The following is a 17,529-nucleotide window of genomic DNA, read 5'->3' as shown; positions in this document are numbered from 1 at the left end:
TAGATCTCAAATCAGGCTAAGACTCTGTGTGGACTACAGAGGTCTCAATCAGCTACAGAGGTCTCAATCAGCCTGCTGGCTGACAGTTAAGAATAAGTATCCTATTCCCAGAATTGATGAGCTTCTGGACAGGCTAAGTGGAGCCCAGATCACAAAGATAGATCTCAAATCAGGGTATTATCAGATCAGGATTAATGAGCAAGATATCCCGAAGACAGCCACCATCAATACTGGGTATGGGCATTATGAATTCACTGTCATGCTGTTTGGATTGACGAATGTCCCAGCTACATTCAATCGATTAATGCAAGACATTCTCAGAGAATACTTGGATGATTTTGTTCTTGTTTTCTTTGATGATATTCTGATTTACTCAAAGAAAGCTAACCATGAAGCTCATGTCAAAAAAGTTCTTGAGATTCTAAGGAAGCACCAACTCTTTACAAAAAAGAGCAAATGCACTTTCTCTGTCGACCATGTTGAATACTTGGGCTTTTTGGTATCCAAAGATGGAATTTCTCCAGATTTTACAAAAGTCCAAGCAGTCATAGATTGGCCTGAACCAAAGTCAGTGAAAGAAGTCAGAGGATTCTTGGGATTGACTGGTTGGTATAGAATTTTTATACCAAAGTATGCTCTCATAGCTTCCCCCCCTGACTAATCTTCTCAAGAAGAATATCCCGTTTCAATGGTCTGCCAGGTGCCAGAGTGCTTTTGATAAGCTGAAGACCGCCTTGGTAACCAATCCCGTTCGAAAGCTGCTAGATTTCTCTCTACCCTTTGAGGTAGTGATTTTGCCCTGGGAGGTGCACTCATGCAAGAAGGTCATGCAGTGGCCTATGAATCCCGAAAACTCAGAACGCATGAGAGGAATTATGTTGTCCATGACCTGGAACTACTTTCAATAGTATATGCCCTGAAGTTGTCCATGACCTGGAACTACTTTCAATAATATATGCCCTGAAGTTGTGGAGACATTACCTACTGGGTCAAAGATTCACTTTGATGACAGATCATCAGAGCTTAAAGTGGATCTTCATTCAGAAGGATCTCAACATGCGCCAAAGAAGGTGGATGCAGATCCTGCAGGAATTTGATTTTGAAATCAAGTACTACCCATGCGAAGAAAATGTGGTAGCAGATGCCCTCAGCAGAAAAGCCTCCTTGCTTGCAATTACTGTAGTGTCAAATCCTTTGATTATTGAAGCAAGTGAGAAGATCATGCAGGATAGATTCTTTGGCTCTATTGCTACCCTACTTATGCAGGAAAGCAAAACTCCACAGGAGTTGAACTGAGTTCAAGGGTACAGCCTGGATGATGGAATTATGTATTATAATCGCAGATTATGCATTCCCAATGATGAGGGAACTAAGGGTCAAATTCTGAATGAAGCCCATGACAGCCTTATTACAGGACATCCAGGTTTCATCAAAACCTACATGTCTGTGAAGAAAAGCTTCTTTTGGCCTGGTCTAAAAAAGGATGTGCTTAATCATGTACGTCAATGTCTGACCTATCAAAAAGTCAAGGCTGAGAGAGTAAAAATGCCTGGGAAGTTACATCCATTAGACATCCCCCAAATGAAGTGGGAATGTATCAGTATGGATTTTATTACTGGATTACCTTCAGCGCAATTAGGTTACAACTCCATCTTCGTGGTAGTTGATAGACTAACCAAAGTTACCCATCTGATTCAAATAAAAGAAACCTACATTGTAGTGGATGTAGCCAGAGTGTTCCGCAAAGAAATCTTCAGATTGCATGGCCTACCCAGAAGAATAGTAAGTGATCGAGATCCCAAAGTCACCTCAAGATTCTGGACTGCATTTTTTGAAGTAGTAGGAACTTTCTTGGATCTCAGCACAGCTTACCACCCCGATGGTCAATTTGAAAGGGTGAACCAAGTAATCGAAGATATACTTCGGTCATACTGTGGTGGCAGGAAACCCAAAAAGTGGCTAAGCTATCTGCACCTAGTCGAGTTCGCCTACAATGCTTCTTATAACAGAAGTATTGGGATGAGCCCTTTCAAAGCTTTGTATGGACAAGATTGCTTAACTCCATTAACTTGGTCTGACCCATTGATTAGGGTCGAGATGTCCAAACAGATGCTTGATGACATGGAGCAGATGCAGTCAATTCGCAAAGATATAAAAGCTACCCAGGATAGACAAAAGCAGTATGCAGATAAGAAGAGGTCAGACAGAAAATTCGAAGAAGCAGATATGGTCTTGAGTACGCCCCAAAAGAAGTTCTCTATCTCTTGGAAAGTACAAGAAGTTATCCCCCAAAAGAAGTTCTCTATCTCTTGGAAAGTACAAGAAGTTATCCCCCAAATATTGTGGACCATATCTGATTACAAAGAAAGTAGGTGACTTAGCCTACGAGCTTCTTCTGCCTCCTCATCTCAAAGTACATAATGTATTTCATGTCAGCCTTCTTAAAAAGTATATACCAAGCCCAAATCATGTGCTTGATGATGAAATCTTAACTTCTTCAACCCAAGGGCAGATGGAACTCTAACCTAAAGTACATAATGTATTTCATGTCAGCCTTCTTAAAAAGTATATACCAAGCCCAAATCATGTGCTTGATGATGAAATCTTAACTTCTTCAACCCAAGGGCAGATGGAACTCTAGTTCGAGAAAAGGTTCTCAAGAGCAGAATTCTGAGAGAATTGTTGGTCAAATGGAAGTTCTATCCTTTTGAAGATGCCACCTGGGAGAAAGAAGCTGAACTGTTGTGGGATTACCCCCAATTTGCGAGATGAGGACATCTCGCATTTTTCAAGTGGGAGAGAATGTAAGATTCCTCCCCAGCCTCTCAAGATGTCTAGTATCTTCCCCTATAATCAAATCCCTCTTCAGATATATAAAAGATCTTGTTTCTACCTATTTTGGCTTAGAGAGAGAAAATAATCTAGAGAGAGATTATTCAGATTTTAGATATTTTTGGATAGAAATATATCTCTTCTTATTAAAATAAATTCCCTCGAAACAGAAGTTCAAAAAGATTTTCAGAAGGTGCATTAGAAATCAATTATAATCTGTTCAAAAGGCCTTCTCCTAGCGGTCTAGATTTTCTGAAAATTTTAAATTAAGGTTTTGAGGGGCCAATCAGATTCATCCAAATGTGTGGAGGAGATAAATAGAAGAAATAAAGAAAATCCCCCCAAAAATGAATAAATACTCACATAAGATGAAGAGTGAACTAAGGACCAAAGGAAATACTAAAAAAATGAATTTTTGACACCTCGGAGTCGGGATTACCCCTCATGAAGGAGACGCCTATTTCACATGTGTGGTGGAGTTTTAAATTCCCAAAAATTGAGATATTTCATCTCTCCTCTCTCCTAACTCAAGTCTAGTTCCAAAAAGTAAGCTAAACTGACACAAAAAATGGTCAAAAATTAACCAAACTGATCTGAAAATTTCTAAAATCAGTTTGCTTGGTTAGAAGCTCACTTTTTCCTATAAATAGAAGCCTCCCCCTTTGTTGAAGCTTAATAGTGTTTTATGCACTGTTACTCTACTCCTCCTCCTCCTAGAGCCAAAAACTGTGAATTTCTTAATAATTCATTAGTTTTTGACCTTTCCCTCTTCTAAAGAACTGGTGGCCACTCTTGTTGCAAACACGAGTAGATCCCTCAAACCATCAAGCCAAAGGAAAGCTCCCAGAATTTCATGTAAGTTAGATATCCTACTTTTTCTTATTCTTTTAATGGTTTTCTAATTTTTGTTATCTTTAAAATGATAATCTGATGCTATGCCTCGCTGGAAAGGCTTTCCTCCTCTCTCATTCTTAAATTCAGCCCTTCTTTATCCTAGTTAAGTAATCAAATTGTTTGAATTAAACTTTTTATATTGTTTCTCTTTTAAAAGTGGAATTTGATTAGTTTAGAATGCTTTAAACAAATTGGGGATAATTTTTAAGTAAATTAAGAATAAAAAAATTTGAAAAATGGTCAGCCATACAAAGGAGGTTATGGCGAAATTTTCTTAAATTTTATGAAATAAGTATTACCTTTTATTATTCAAAAAGAGTAATCCCCATCATTTGTGTATTCTAAAAGTGTTATTTTCATTCTATGCTTAGAAAAATGCATAGTAGATATATTTTTATTACAAAAGTGTTATTTCTATTAGATTTAAATTCTATGCATAGAAAGATGCATATTAGTTTTTTTTATTATAAAAGAGTGATTTTCATTAGATTTAAATTCTATGCATAGAAAGATGCATATTATTTATTTTTTATTATAAAAGAGTAATTTTTATTAAATTTAAATTTTATGCATAGAAAGATGCATATTGATTATTTTTTTATTATAAAAGTGTGATTTTCATTAGATTTATGCATAGAAAGATGCATATTGATTATTTTTTTATTATAAAAGTGTGATTTTCATTAGATTTATGCATAGAAAGATGCATATTGGATTAAAAAAAATTATTATAAAAGTATTACTTTCATCAATATTGATTTTTATGCATAAAAGAATTTTTTTATTATAAAAGTGTTCATTTCACCAATATTGATTTTTATGCATAAAATGATGCATAAAATAATTTTCTTATTATAAAAGTGTTACTTTCATCAAAATTGATTTTTTATGCATAAATAGATGCATAAAAGGATTTTCTTTTATATAAAAGTGTTATTTCCATAGAAGTTGAATTTCATACATAAATAGATGCATACAGAATTTTTATATCAAAATAAGAGTTATCTTTAATCCTATGTTTAAATCCCATGAATATTGGTAAATGAATAAGTAAATACTCAGTGAAGAAAAATTATACCGTTTCATATTCTCTAGGAACCATGGTATTGAGAAAATTCAGAAAAACTATCAGAATTTTAGATAAATGATTATTTTATTCCTCATAGAAATTCGTGATTAGTTTTGAATTTAGTTAAACAAAATACTCAATGAATGAAATTCAGTAAAGTAGTAATTGAAATACTACCCTTCGAGAAAGATAGCTCAGGGAGAATCTTTCCAGACTCAGTTTATAAGCGAGACTTAATCTCCTTCGTCAGTTTCAAGAAAAGACGATGTGACCAGTTTAGTAATCTACACTCAAATCACCCCCTGATTCTGAAACTAAGTTGAGACCCATTGAATTTGATATGAGGAACAAGGTTACAGAATTCGAGGAAAAAAACCTTATAGATGACTTTATTCCAAATGTGGAAAGTGGGCGGTAGGGCGGACTCGATTAGTTGGATACTTTCCAATAAAAATATAAGTAAATATTAGTTAAGACCCCCAATGATCCAAGCTAAAGAAGCAACCATTGTGAAGATAAAGAGGAGAATAGAGCTTGGGTTCATGCTGTGATGATAGAGCACAGTGATCAACGCATCGACTTCTCATCATGGTAAACATTTTAAATTTTGCTGATTGATTATGAAAGTACTCATTCACAATCATGCCTTGGTGTTCTTTGATGATATTCTGATCTACTCTAAGGATGAGAAAGAGCACAAAGCCCAAGGTAGAGAAGTTTTAGAAATCCTAAGCGAGCACCAACTCTTTGCTAAAAAAAGTAAGTGTACCTTCTTTATAGAAAAAATTACATATCTGGGATTCATTATCTCCAAAGATGGAATTTCAATAGACCCAGTAAAGGTACAAGATATAGTGGAATGGCCTTAACTGTCTAACATCAAGGGAATCCAAGGATTTCTCGATATCACAGGGTGGTATTGTATCTTTATTCTGGATTATGCAAAGATAGCTACACCTTTAACCAAGCTACTTAAAAAGAATGAAAAGGTAGTTTGGACTAAGGAGCATCGACAAACTCAAGGTGGCTCTGACAACCACACCCATTCTTCAACTATAAAATTTTGATGCTGATTTTGAAAGTCATTGATGCTAGTAGATTGGCTATCCACAAGAAAGGGAAACCGGAAGCTTACACTTCAAGGAAACTCGAGGATTATGAGAGAAACTATGCTGCTTGTGATCTATAACTTTTGGCTGTAATTCATGCCCTTAAGCTATGGGGACACTACCTGCTAGGTAGAAAGTTTATGCTTACCACAGATCATAAGAGTTTATAGTGGATTTTTACCCTGCCAGATCTCAACATGAGGCAAAGGTGCTGGATAGAGGTCTTATCATAATTTGATTTTGAAATCAAATATAGAGAGGGCAAAGATAACATACTTACAGATACATTGAGCAAGAAGTCATTTGTGGCTACAATCTCTATGTGTGGTAACCCTTTACTTATGGAAGTGAAAGACAAAATAGCCTTAGATGAGTACTTTCGGCATATTTTATGACTCATGGCCTAAACAATTCACTATGAGAAAGAGAGTAGGATAATCAAAGATTATACTCTTAGTGATGGATGCTTATTCTATTAACAAGTAGAGGGGCATAAGCAAACAGTAGATTGCGGGAGCCTTGCAGGCTCGCTAGTTGTGGGGCATGATGGGGTGAGCGAGGATGATAAGGACTCTGAGAGGCTCTTGAGCAAGGGTCTACTGTATAGTTATCACAGGAGTGAGATTTTCTAGAATATTTTAGTGTTTATTTTTGATGAGATGCTTTAAAAGCATTGGACTAAGCTTCAATTTTGTAAAAGCCTAATTTTGGAAAAGCTATGCTATTTATGGCTCCAAGGGCTAAATTTATGAATATGATTTAAATACCGCGTGTGGGAGTGGAGCCGGGAGATTGCACCCAATCTTGCATTCTTTGATTTTTATGTTTATGTTTTATGCTATGTTGATGATTGTTTATTTCTTATATTATTAAATTTGTGAAATATTAAAATCTCCATGTACCATGGTCCTATAACAGTGGTATTAGAACACGAAAAATTTAAGGCTTGAATTTGGGTTCATGGAGAGTTGAAGAAAAATCAAGAATTTGATTTTTACTCAGGTTATTGGCTTGGAGCAAATTTGAAGGATTTTCAGTAAATTCAAAATACTTGCACGGAAAGAGGAGAATCTCCAGCAAGGGTATGAGGACTTTGGACAAAGACAAGATTCATTCAAAAATCCAAGAGATAAAGAAGAGAAGGTGTGGAAGACCTTTGAGCAAAGAGTCAAAGGCTCATGGGAATTTTGAGGGCTGTTAGATGGAGATTAGAATCAAAGACTAGAAATTGATGTCACCCGTTCTTTCAAAACCACTATTGTGGAAGAGAAACCATAATCAGTTTCACAAAAGTGGTTTTGAGAAATTGAATATGGTTTGGAGATCCTTCTTACGGACGTGAAGAGCAAGGCATGAGAAACATTCTCCTACTTTCAGAATTCAAGACAATGGCTAGGACAAGATTTCTATAATCAAGGGTTTTGACACTTAAGAAAAGCTTCAAGTCATAAAAAAGAGAGAAAAAAAGTTAGCGATCCCCCCCCCCCCCCCCCCCCCCCCCCGGCGGTTTCAAACATGTGCTGCACGGAATTGCAATCGTGGAGAAACCCCCTTTTTTTTAAAGGGATTTACCCAAAAGCTTATTATCATAGGCTTATAATTGTTATTATTGTTTGCTATTGTGTAGGTGGCAGCCTTTTTCCTCCTTTTGCTAATGTGCGTTGTGCATAGGGCGATGGCACAATAGTTGGAGAAGCTTTCTTAAAAGCTTATCTTTTAAACTTATATTCAGACAAGCCTAAAGCCCTCTTACCTTCACAAATCAAAGAAAGAAAAAAAGTTTTTCAAAAGCAAAAGCGTGGACAAGGGGATTTCTTCTTCGACAAATTTTCTAGTCATTAAAAGATTTCTTCAAAGAGTTATTATTCGGGTTTATTATCGACATCAAGGTAATAATTGGATTATTATTTTTATTCTTCATTGGACGCCATCAACATTGTGCACCTCAACAACCCTTCTTTTGAAGTACACGGGAGTCATTTGCTACCTTTTCTATTTTATTTCTGCATTTCCATAATATTTTACTTGTTTCTTTTACAATGGCAATCTATCCACACCCACCTACTATCCAAGATTAAGTAAACATACTTCAAGCTCAGTTGTTGAGTGAGAAGAGGTAAAGAGAAGATTTTGAATGGAAATTTACTTGCAAGAAGTTAAGACGTGCTTATTCTGAATCTTATTCTTTGGATTATGAGAAGGATCCTATCCAAAGGACTGTGCGAGCTACTCTCAAAGCTCAAGAGTCTCGAAAGGAGCACAAGATTAGCAGAAAGGCTTCAGGATTATGATGGCAAAAAGGATGCACACATCATACTCGCATGGTTGAGCCAACTTCATAAGAAATTTTTTTTTAGAAGGATAAGGTTAAATATGCTACTAACCATTTAATAGCCAGTGCTGCTCTTTGGTGGAATGTTATTAGACAGGGAAAATGCAAACCAAAGTCATGGAAAGAATTCCAAAAGCTGATCAAGAAGGATTTCTTACCTCTGTCATATAAGAGTAAAGCCAAATAGCAATGGGATATTTTTAGACAGTGCGAAAAGGAGAACATATCAACGAATATTGACAGGTTTTGGCAAACTTTGTTGCAACTTCAAGCTATAGAGAAAGTGCGTGAAAAATAGAAAAGGAGAAAGTTCATAGGCCTGAAGCCAATTATTAGAGCATAAGTGAACATGTTTCATCCTCATTCTCTTAGCACTGCCATCTCTCTAGCAACAAAATGCGAGAAGAAAAATGGATTTCTGAGAGACACTAAAGTGACAGATTCTCATATTCCTCAGTCTTCTCGATCTACACATTTTGAGAAGCTTCAACACAAAGATAAAGTAGAGAAGCACAATGATCCACAAGTGAATGGAAAGAAAACTGATGCTACAAAGAGAACCAACAATGAAGATCAAAAACCTCGTGTGATTACATGCTACAGGTGCGACAAAGAAGGGCATTATACATATGAGTGTCCATAAAAGAAAAAGAATCAAGTTGCGGTCATGAACATGATTGAAGATGAAGACAATGGCGACCAACCTAAGCAAGAGTGTACTCTCAATCATGATTTCTACCACTAAAGAGGCAAGCCTAAAACTCATACTTATGCATTGTTCAATATAAAATTTAAAAAAAAAACTACAGTTAAAATTCAAATATATTGGTCAAGATAGTTCAATGATTGATATGTACTTTATATACGTGGAAGAAAATACATATTAGACCATTCATTATCAGGACTTGAGTGAACTAACAATGACGCACGTATGTTTTTCGACTGATCTTCGAAGAATGTATGTAACTTATTGTTATTTCACATTCAACCTTTAAACTTTAACACCTCATTTAAAACACTTTCTTCAAATTATTCTCTTTCTATTTTCAAATAAGGTTAACCAGGTGTATGTGAAAGATACTTGTGTTGGTGTTTGTGAGAGATACTTGTGTTGGTGTCTGTGAAAGATACTCATGTTAGTGTCTATAAAAGATACTCATTTTGGTGTATCAGAAGGATACTCTTTTAATGTTCGTAACGGATAATCTAAGTAATATTTATATGTGACGGATAACTTATCACAATCTAGTGTTGAGAGAGATTCTATCTGTGATGATATTATATTCTAACTCTCTTCACTTGCAAATTAAATATGCAACTGAGGTTAGTTGCAACCCAAACAAGAGGGAATGTTACCGTAGAAGTTAATTTATTATTAGGTGATCCAATAAGTGAAAAGAATATCTTGGGTAATTTATTATTGGGTGTTCCAATAAGTGAAAAGAATATCTTGGGTGACCCAAGTGTGATTAATTTGGTTGTGAGTGAATCCAACCAACAGTGACATGTGTAACGCATGTAAAAAATGTGTGAGTTTGATTGTGAGTGAATCTAATCAACTCTTTTGAATTAATTCTTGATGAGGGTGACCCTCGTTGGTTGTGAGTGAATCCAACCAGCTGTGACACGTGTGAAACGTGTGGTATACTTTGTGAATACATGTGATGCGTATGAAAACATTGTGAGTGAATCCAATGTACGAGTTTGATTGTGAGTGACTCTGATAAACTCAAGACACGTGTGACGCAGACGCATGTAAAGGTTATGTGAGTTTGATTGTGAGTGGATCCGATCAACTCTAAGGCACGTGTGATGCGCGTGAGGACATGTGGGAGTGAATCCACTTAAACACATAATGACATTGTGAGTGAATCTAATGTGGGAATGATTAATGTGTTTGATCACTCATGTGTGCTGATAGGTACAACTGAGGACGGTTATCTTTCTCAAACAGGATGACTATCACAGGAGTGAGATTTTTCACAATTTTTTGATCATGGGAGTGAATCCAATGAATTATGTGTGATGCATGGCTCATGTGTGAAGCATGGTAGTGAATGATTTCCATTTGTTAGAATTATTTTTGTGAGTGATTCCAAAGTGATTGTGATCTAACATTGTGGACTATGTTGAGTATAGATCATGAGTTCGGGACAACCAAGGTGGACATTGGACGAGATTATCTAGCCAAGCACGTGTGCTAAATATTTGATTTTGCTTGATTTGGCCCATTGTACATATGTTGGGCAATGTTTAGTTTTGATGAGATGCTTTAAAAGCATTGGACTAAGCTTCAATTTTGGAAAAGCTATGCTGTTTATGGCTCCAAGGGCTAAATTTATGAATATGATTTAAATACTGCGTGTGGGAGTGGAGCCACAAATGTCGGGGGAGATTGCACCCAATCTTGTGTTCTTTGATTTTTATGTTTATGTTTTATGCTATGTTGATGATGATTTATTTTTTCTATTATTCAATTTGTGAAATATTCTAATCTCCATGTACCATGGTCCTGTAACAATAGTAGAGGGACTAAGGTGCATATCTTATTATTAAGGTATGTACCATAACGGCTCATTAATTTACAGACAATCAAATTTGGGTGTAACACAATCAAACAAATGGCTCCTTGACCTCAAACAAATCATAGCTCTTAATCCAACAAGGCTATTGATGACCTGTCTCTTTAGATATTTATTTCTTGATGCAATTTTTTTTTCCTATGGAGGCGGAATCTCAATGCTTGCCTTATTGGCCAACCTACAATGAAATGGTAAGTGAAGCTTCTGCTAATGCGCATGAGACCTCCTTTACTGAGCTTACCTAGAATCACCCATTAGGTGACTTCCAACTATCTGGATTCGCTCACGCACGCCAGCTTTTCTGCCACCTTCATTGCTAAATTTGCCATCAACTCATGATAATGCCATGAAAGTGTCCATGAGAGGAAAGAAATGCTTGGTTGAAGAGTACCATGCACCTGCTTGTAGAATTAAGTGTCGGTTAGAAATTTTAATACCATGCACAATGTTTCGTTAAAAAAAAACCTTAATATCCAAGGTTTAGGTATATCGGGTATAATTGTGTATTGTGTAGTGTGGATTAATTAATTGATTTTCATCTTTTACTCATTGTAGGTCCCTATTTCACCATATTCAGGCTAATGCGTATTTCATTAATTAATGAAATACTGCTAAGGTTTAAACCTTAGCATTGCTAAGGCTATTGGGTTTTTTTTATAAAAATCATCATCATGATCCGTCTTACTCTATCTCCCTCTATATCTCTTGCGTAGAGGTTCGAGATCGTTCTCTCTCCCCCTATTTCTCTGTACGCAGCCCCTCTCCCATACTTGAATACACGAATAGCCCAAAAAAAAAACACAACCTTGAATGTTATCTCATACTCAGACGATGAAAAAAAAAACCTTGGAACGTTCGCTATGTCTCTGGATGGTGCTCTCTCTCTCTCTCTCTCTCTCTCTCAGGGGCCATAACCCAAACCCATGTCCTTACTTACCATGGCTATTTATAGCCTTTCCAGAAGCCTCTAGAACTAGAACGATTAAGAACTTTTACTTTTTTACATAAGGTCCTCATGAACTTCTTTTACGTAAGGTCCTCCTGCTAAGGTTCTCCCTCTCAAACTAATTGATTAATGTATAAGAGAATTGGGCACCCATATTCACTCAAATGATTTCTGTGAATATATATACACACAAATGATTTGTATTGCATTAATTAATTCCACTGATGTGGCATTAATTAATGCAAAACTAAGGCTAAAATAAGCGCTTGTCCTCCCTAGCGCTCTCGTCCTCCCCCAGTTGTCGTCCTCCCCCCCAACTCTCTCGCCCTCCCCCCACCCCTCGTTGTCCCCTAGCTCTCTCGCCTCAGTGCTCTTCCCCTAGCGCTGTCTCGTCCTCCCCCAGCTCTCTCGCCCAATGCCCTCCCCTAGCTCTCCTGCCCTCCCCTAGCTCTCATGCAGTCCCTCCCTATGCCCTCCCTCCAGCACTCCTCCGTCTCTTCCTGCGTACTCCCCTCAGCTCTCTCGCCTTCTCTCTCTCTTCCTCTCTCTCCCCCCACCCTCGTTCTATCTCATAACCTTCACGCTCCATTCGCATGTTTTTCTCATGCATCACCCTACCATGTCTCCACACCTACCCTTACTAGGAGATTCCAGAGACGCATAGGCTAATACTTTTTATGGAAGATTTTGTCAAACCTTATAGAGAAAAGAACGTTTCGCACATATTTGAAGGCAATATTTTAACATCGGGCTCTTGTTCTAGTGGTTGAAGGGGGAGAGGTACCAAGTTTGATCCTCGGCTAGACCCCCAATAGTTACCTTGCCCTCACTTTGTAGAGGATATGAGGGGTCCTCACTTGCTCCCTTAAAAAAACAAGATCAATAATTATTATATATACTTTGCTCCCTTCTACCAGTCGCCATTAAAAAAAAGAAAAAAAGGCGGCGGATAAAAAAAATTCACAGAGAGAAAGAATCAGCAAATTCTCTCGTAGACAGACCCACTGTGAAATCAAATTCTCTTGTGTGGTGCGGCCGTTTTGTAGTCATCGACCAATCTCCTTCTCTCTCATGTGATGGGGTCTTGGTTTCGCGCAGCAGAAGGTAAAGATCCGACCCTCTCTTCTGCCAAAGAAAGTGTCCACCATGGGCCATGGCAGGATTTTAATGGTCTCTTTAGAGCGCAGCTTAAGTAAATGAATAACGCTTTTTCTGATTACCCATTTTTTCTTTGATCTTTGGGTTTTCGTTGATCTGAATGTTACAGAAGTAGTCTTTGATATCTTTTGTTAGAATCATTTTTTTTTTGATGGCATTGCTTGAGCTTCTTTTAGGTATCAAGCAAATGCCAAAGTAAAAATGTAGTGTGAGCAGATCTACAAATACTGCTGGGTTTTACAGGAAGGGAAGAACACATCACAGCAGACAATGATTTTTTTATGAATGCAGGCCTATGGGGGTGCACATTTCACATGCGCAGGGTTTCAGTCATCGCAAAAGTTGTAACATCTCCTTGCACTTTACCTTTCGGTGTTTTGGCCATTCCAGGATTTGTACCATATCCTTCCCCTTCGGAATGTCGTTCCAACAATTAGGGATTGACACCATTCCCTCCTCTTAAAACGGCATGCCAGTAAACGTCAACATCATCTCCTTGTTGTGAGCAATTTGTCATATCCTCCAAGTCACTGAGGTGTGGTTTTGCACGTTGCCCAGCCTTTAGGGTTTCAGTTGCCCTTAAAAGAATTTCCTTGTAAGTAACAAGCCATTTTTGTGAGCTCCCTATGTTTTTAGAGTTATACTCCTTTCGTGTCCTGGGTAATTCATGCATTTTGTTGCTTATGTACCATACCACATGTGGATTTGGGTAGAAACTAGAACCTTTTTGAGAGCCATACATGGGAAGTAAATGTGAAAATATGCAGAGCACAACTGGGGTAGCAATGAAGTAAGGCAGCATAATTTAACACATAGGAGTGGAGGAAAGTTGAGCTTAATGGAACATCATTAGCCAGGAGTGGGCAAGTTGAACCACTTCTAGAGGCCAAAGGCTGGTGGATTGGTTTCCGGCGGACTAGCACCTTAGTCAAACGACCTTTGTTTGTATGTGGGGGGCCTCCCTGTTTGCTCACCCTTGTTCCTGATCATGGCTCCTACTCTCAGCCCTAGCATAGACCGTGTTCCTCTTTTATAATAGCCTTTGCCTATGGGAGATGAATCTCAGCATTAGCAGGCCTAGGGGCAAGTTTAGGGGTTGGATTGGAACAGGTTAGGTGCCCAGGATTATTAACTCAGGATTGGGCCATAGCAGACTCACAAGCCTATACACAACATGAAATTATACAACTACCACGAAATGAACAAGAATCCCCATGATTACGGGAATTTGCTTGATAACAAGTTGCCGTAGACGAGATATGAATGATGCCAGACACGCACAAGGTAGCGAACAGGACGATCGAGGCAGCAGGTGATGGTCAGTGTCTTTGTGTATGCACACAAGAGCCCGGGAATGCTGTTGGAAATGGGGTACCGAAGAAGCCATGAAAGGCACGAGCACCACGAAGGCTGGCTGCATAAGCCAAGAGGCCTTGAGAGCGAAGGCGAGGTCTGGAATCGAGAGGTGCGAGACAAGGAGCCATGAATATGTATGGGTGGGAACAGGCATACTGTTACATGTGCGGAAGCTTTGTGTCTTCTTTCAGCCCTAAACACCTTTCCTTGGAACACATAGACGCAACCATGTAGAAGCAATGGAGAGAAGAGAGGTAAAAATGCAGAGTTTTCACCCAAATGTAGTGTATTAATAATACCAAAAGTATGTATGTATATACAAAGCTGGTGCCCATGGGCACACCCAAAAGGTTGTCTTGACTGAAATCAAATCCCAAGGTAGGAATGAGATGATCAATACAAATGCCTGCTCAACTTTATATAGCCTCACAAGCAGCTGATCGGCCATTCTAGAAGCTGTTGGCCTGTTGAGGACTGCCCCGACCGGATATATCTCATCCTCAGTGCATCGTTTTGCACATGGGTTCACACGTGGGCCTCCTGGCTGCTACCGACGACAGGCTATGTTGGAAATTATTTCATCCCCAGATGGACTTTCCCATGCACATTCATGCTTGTATCTGGCTCCATATGAAGCCCTGCATATGCATCTAGGCACTACATATTTTTTTGCTTATTTTTAGACATTATTTCAGATTTTTTTTGCACTGTCGGCCAGTCTTTTGATTTGCTACTGGCCGACCAGCACCTCTCCCACCTATATATAGGTGGCTAGGCTTACCATCATAATTCTCTCTTTTCAGCTTGTGCAGTGATAGGCAGCATCTATGGGACCTCCCTCATGCTGCTCCACGTGATGTACTACCTTTTCTGGTGATATTCAGCAGTGATCTTCTTTTCTCCTTTATGCTTGCTGTCCATATACAGTGTTGTACAATTCTTGTAGCATTTCTTTGTGGGTATCACAACATAGTACCCATTCTTTCATGGTATCAGAGCGGGAAACATCTACAGGGACCTGCGTTTTCTATTCCCATGCTGTTGTTGACTGTTTACAGCATATAGGAGTTGTTCACTTGCTACGTTTTCTTCATCAGTAACCTGCGTTTTCTTGTGGAGCTGCGTTTTCACTCGAGACTGCCTCAAGTGTTGCAATTTCTTTCTACAGAGCTGCTTTACAACCTTTACCATTGGAGAGTCACTCTGTTCTCTTCTCTTTCTGGTTCCCTCTCACCCTCCCTCTCTTCTAGTCTTTCTAAAGGAGGCTTGGGCTCTTGGAGGTGATGGCTTCTAGAGATCACCATTCTCCCCTCTTGGGGATTCTCTTCTCTTCCCCTCTCACCCCTTTGGATGAGTATCTTCCTTCCCTTGTGCTGTTTCATGTTGATGCTATTATTGCAGATTTTCTCTCCTCTCTTTCAGAGGAGGATAGTGGTTCTTTTACAGAGCAAGTGGATGATTTTGTTGAGATATCCTCACATATTCTGGAGCTTCCTACTTTGGCGGCTTCTCTTCTGGCGATTGCTTCTCCTTCTTATGTTTCAGAGGAAGCATCTTCCACTATCTTGGAGCCTATTCCTACTTCGAACTTGGCAAATTCAGCTATCATTGATGATCAGTTTGCTCCAGTGGTTGTTTCAGTTTCTTCTTCTTCTTCAGAGGATTCTACTTCGGTCCCGATACTTGTTGCAGATGCAGAGGAGGTACCACATTTTTCGAAGCCATCTATGGTTCCATCTCTTGAGGGCTTCTCTCTCCAGATTGATCTTGGTGTTTCGTCTTCGATAATAGATATCTTCTCGATGTTCTCGTGGCTTCTTCTAGAGACCTTCTTGGTATCAAATGTACCATATCTTCGCAAGCTTTGTGCGTTTTATGAGGAGGTTGTTCCTTCAGACTCTTTGGAGGATTTTTTGTAGCGTACCGGACCTAGTCCACTCATCTGGTGCTGAAGAGGAGGTGTTGGAAATTATTTCATCCCCAGATGGACTTTCCCATGCACATTCATGCTTGTATTTGGCTCCATATGAAGCCCTGCATATGCATCTAGGCACTACATATTTTTTTGCCTATTTTTAGACATTATTTCGGATTTTTTTGCACTGTTGGCCAATCTTATGATTTGCTACTGGTCGACCAGCTCCTCTCCCACCTATATATAGGTGGCTAGGCTTAGCATCATAATTCTCTCTCTTTTCAGCTTCTGCAGTGAGAGGCAGCATCTGCGGGACCTCCCTCGTGCTACTCCACGTGATGTACTACCTTTTCTGGTGATATTCAGCAGTGATCTTCTTTTCTCCTTTATGCTTGCTGTCCATATACAGTGTTGTACAGTTCTTGCAGCATTTCTTTGTGGGTATCATAGCATAGTACCCATTCTTTCAGGCTACAGGACTCCTAAAAGAGCTGCCGACTGTTGTCCAAAATCATTTGATGCCTAATCAGGCAACCAAATCTAATACTTCAGCCTTGGAAGAGCACCATGTCCATGTGTGTACTTGACATCCCCTCCTGCTAAACTTGATGACAGGCTTCCAAATCCTTGACCATGGATGATTGTCATCATCCCTTTGTTCCTTCATGAAATCCCACATTGTCATCCTTCAATGCCTTGCAACCCTTCACTGAAAACCTTGCCATACCATGATTCCACTCCAAAGTCTGGTGTAGATCTGTGCATTTGTTTCACTTGTCCCCTGGCCCTTCATGACATGTCCCTGAACACTTTTTTTTTGGTTTGCTTTTCCGGAGTATTGAGTTTGGGATCCTCACTCCACCCCTTGGATGATCATCATTCCTTGGAACCGTTTTCCTGAAAGCCTTTCCTGGTATGGCCCAGGTGGCATCTGACTCACATGGGTTGCCATTCCCCTTGACTCTTGTGGAACACCACCAACAAACCTCCTGGGAACTTCTTCCATGTCTTGTGTTACTCTCCTTGGACTCTACACCTTCATTTGGGACACCATCAGTGCTTAGCCTTGCTGAGCGTGATGCTCTGATATCAATGTTACATGCGTAGAAGCTCCGTGTCTTCTTTCAGCCCCCTACACCTGTCCTTGGAACACAAATGCAGCCATGTAGAAGCAACGGAGAGAAGAGAAGGAAAAACAGAGAGTTTTCACCTAAATCTATAGTATATTAATAATACCAAAAGTATGTATGTATATACAAAGCTGGTGGCCATGGGCACACCCAAAAGGTTGTCTCGACTCAAAAGTCCTAGTCTATGATCAAATCCCAATGTAGGA

At 38.9% G+C, this 17,529-nt stretch overlaps 1 protein-coding gene across 4 annotated transcripts in view; it reads left to right on the top strand.

Annotated features, from left to right (window-relative positions):
* Positions 1 to 12,629: 12,629 nt before the first annotated feature.
* LOC147638117 (golgin Putative 1) overlaps positions 12,630 to 17,529 on the top strand; it is a 123,102-nt gene continuing 118,202 nt past the window's right edge. For all 4 annotated transcript variants that reach the window (XM_086798027.1, XM_086798028.1, XM_086798029.1 and 1 more), the window contains exon 1: positions 12,630 to 12,868. In XM_086798027.1, the coding sequence (XP_086654153.1) occupies positions 12,841 to 12,868 (28 nt within the window). In that variant the 5' untranslated portion in view covers positions 12,630 to 12,840. The remainder of the gene's footprint in view (positions 12,869 to 17,529) is intronic.

This window comes from Cibotium barometz, chromosome 5, assembly GCF_041138505.1.
Source record: "Cibotium barometz isolate CiBa-2024 chromosome 5, ASM4113850v1, whole genome shotgun sequence".
In the NCBI taxonomy this organism is placed as follows: domain Eukaryota; kingdom Viridiplantae; phylum Streptophyta; class Polypodiopsida; order Cyatheales; family Cibotiaceae; genus Cibotium; species Cibotium barometz.
The sequence above is the reverse complement of the archived record's forward strand: the minus strand, read 5'-3'. Positions and strand labels throughout refer to the sequence as shown.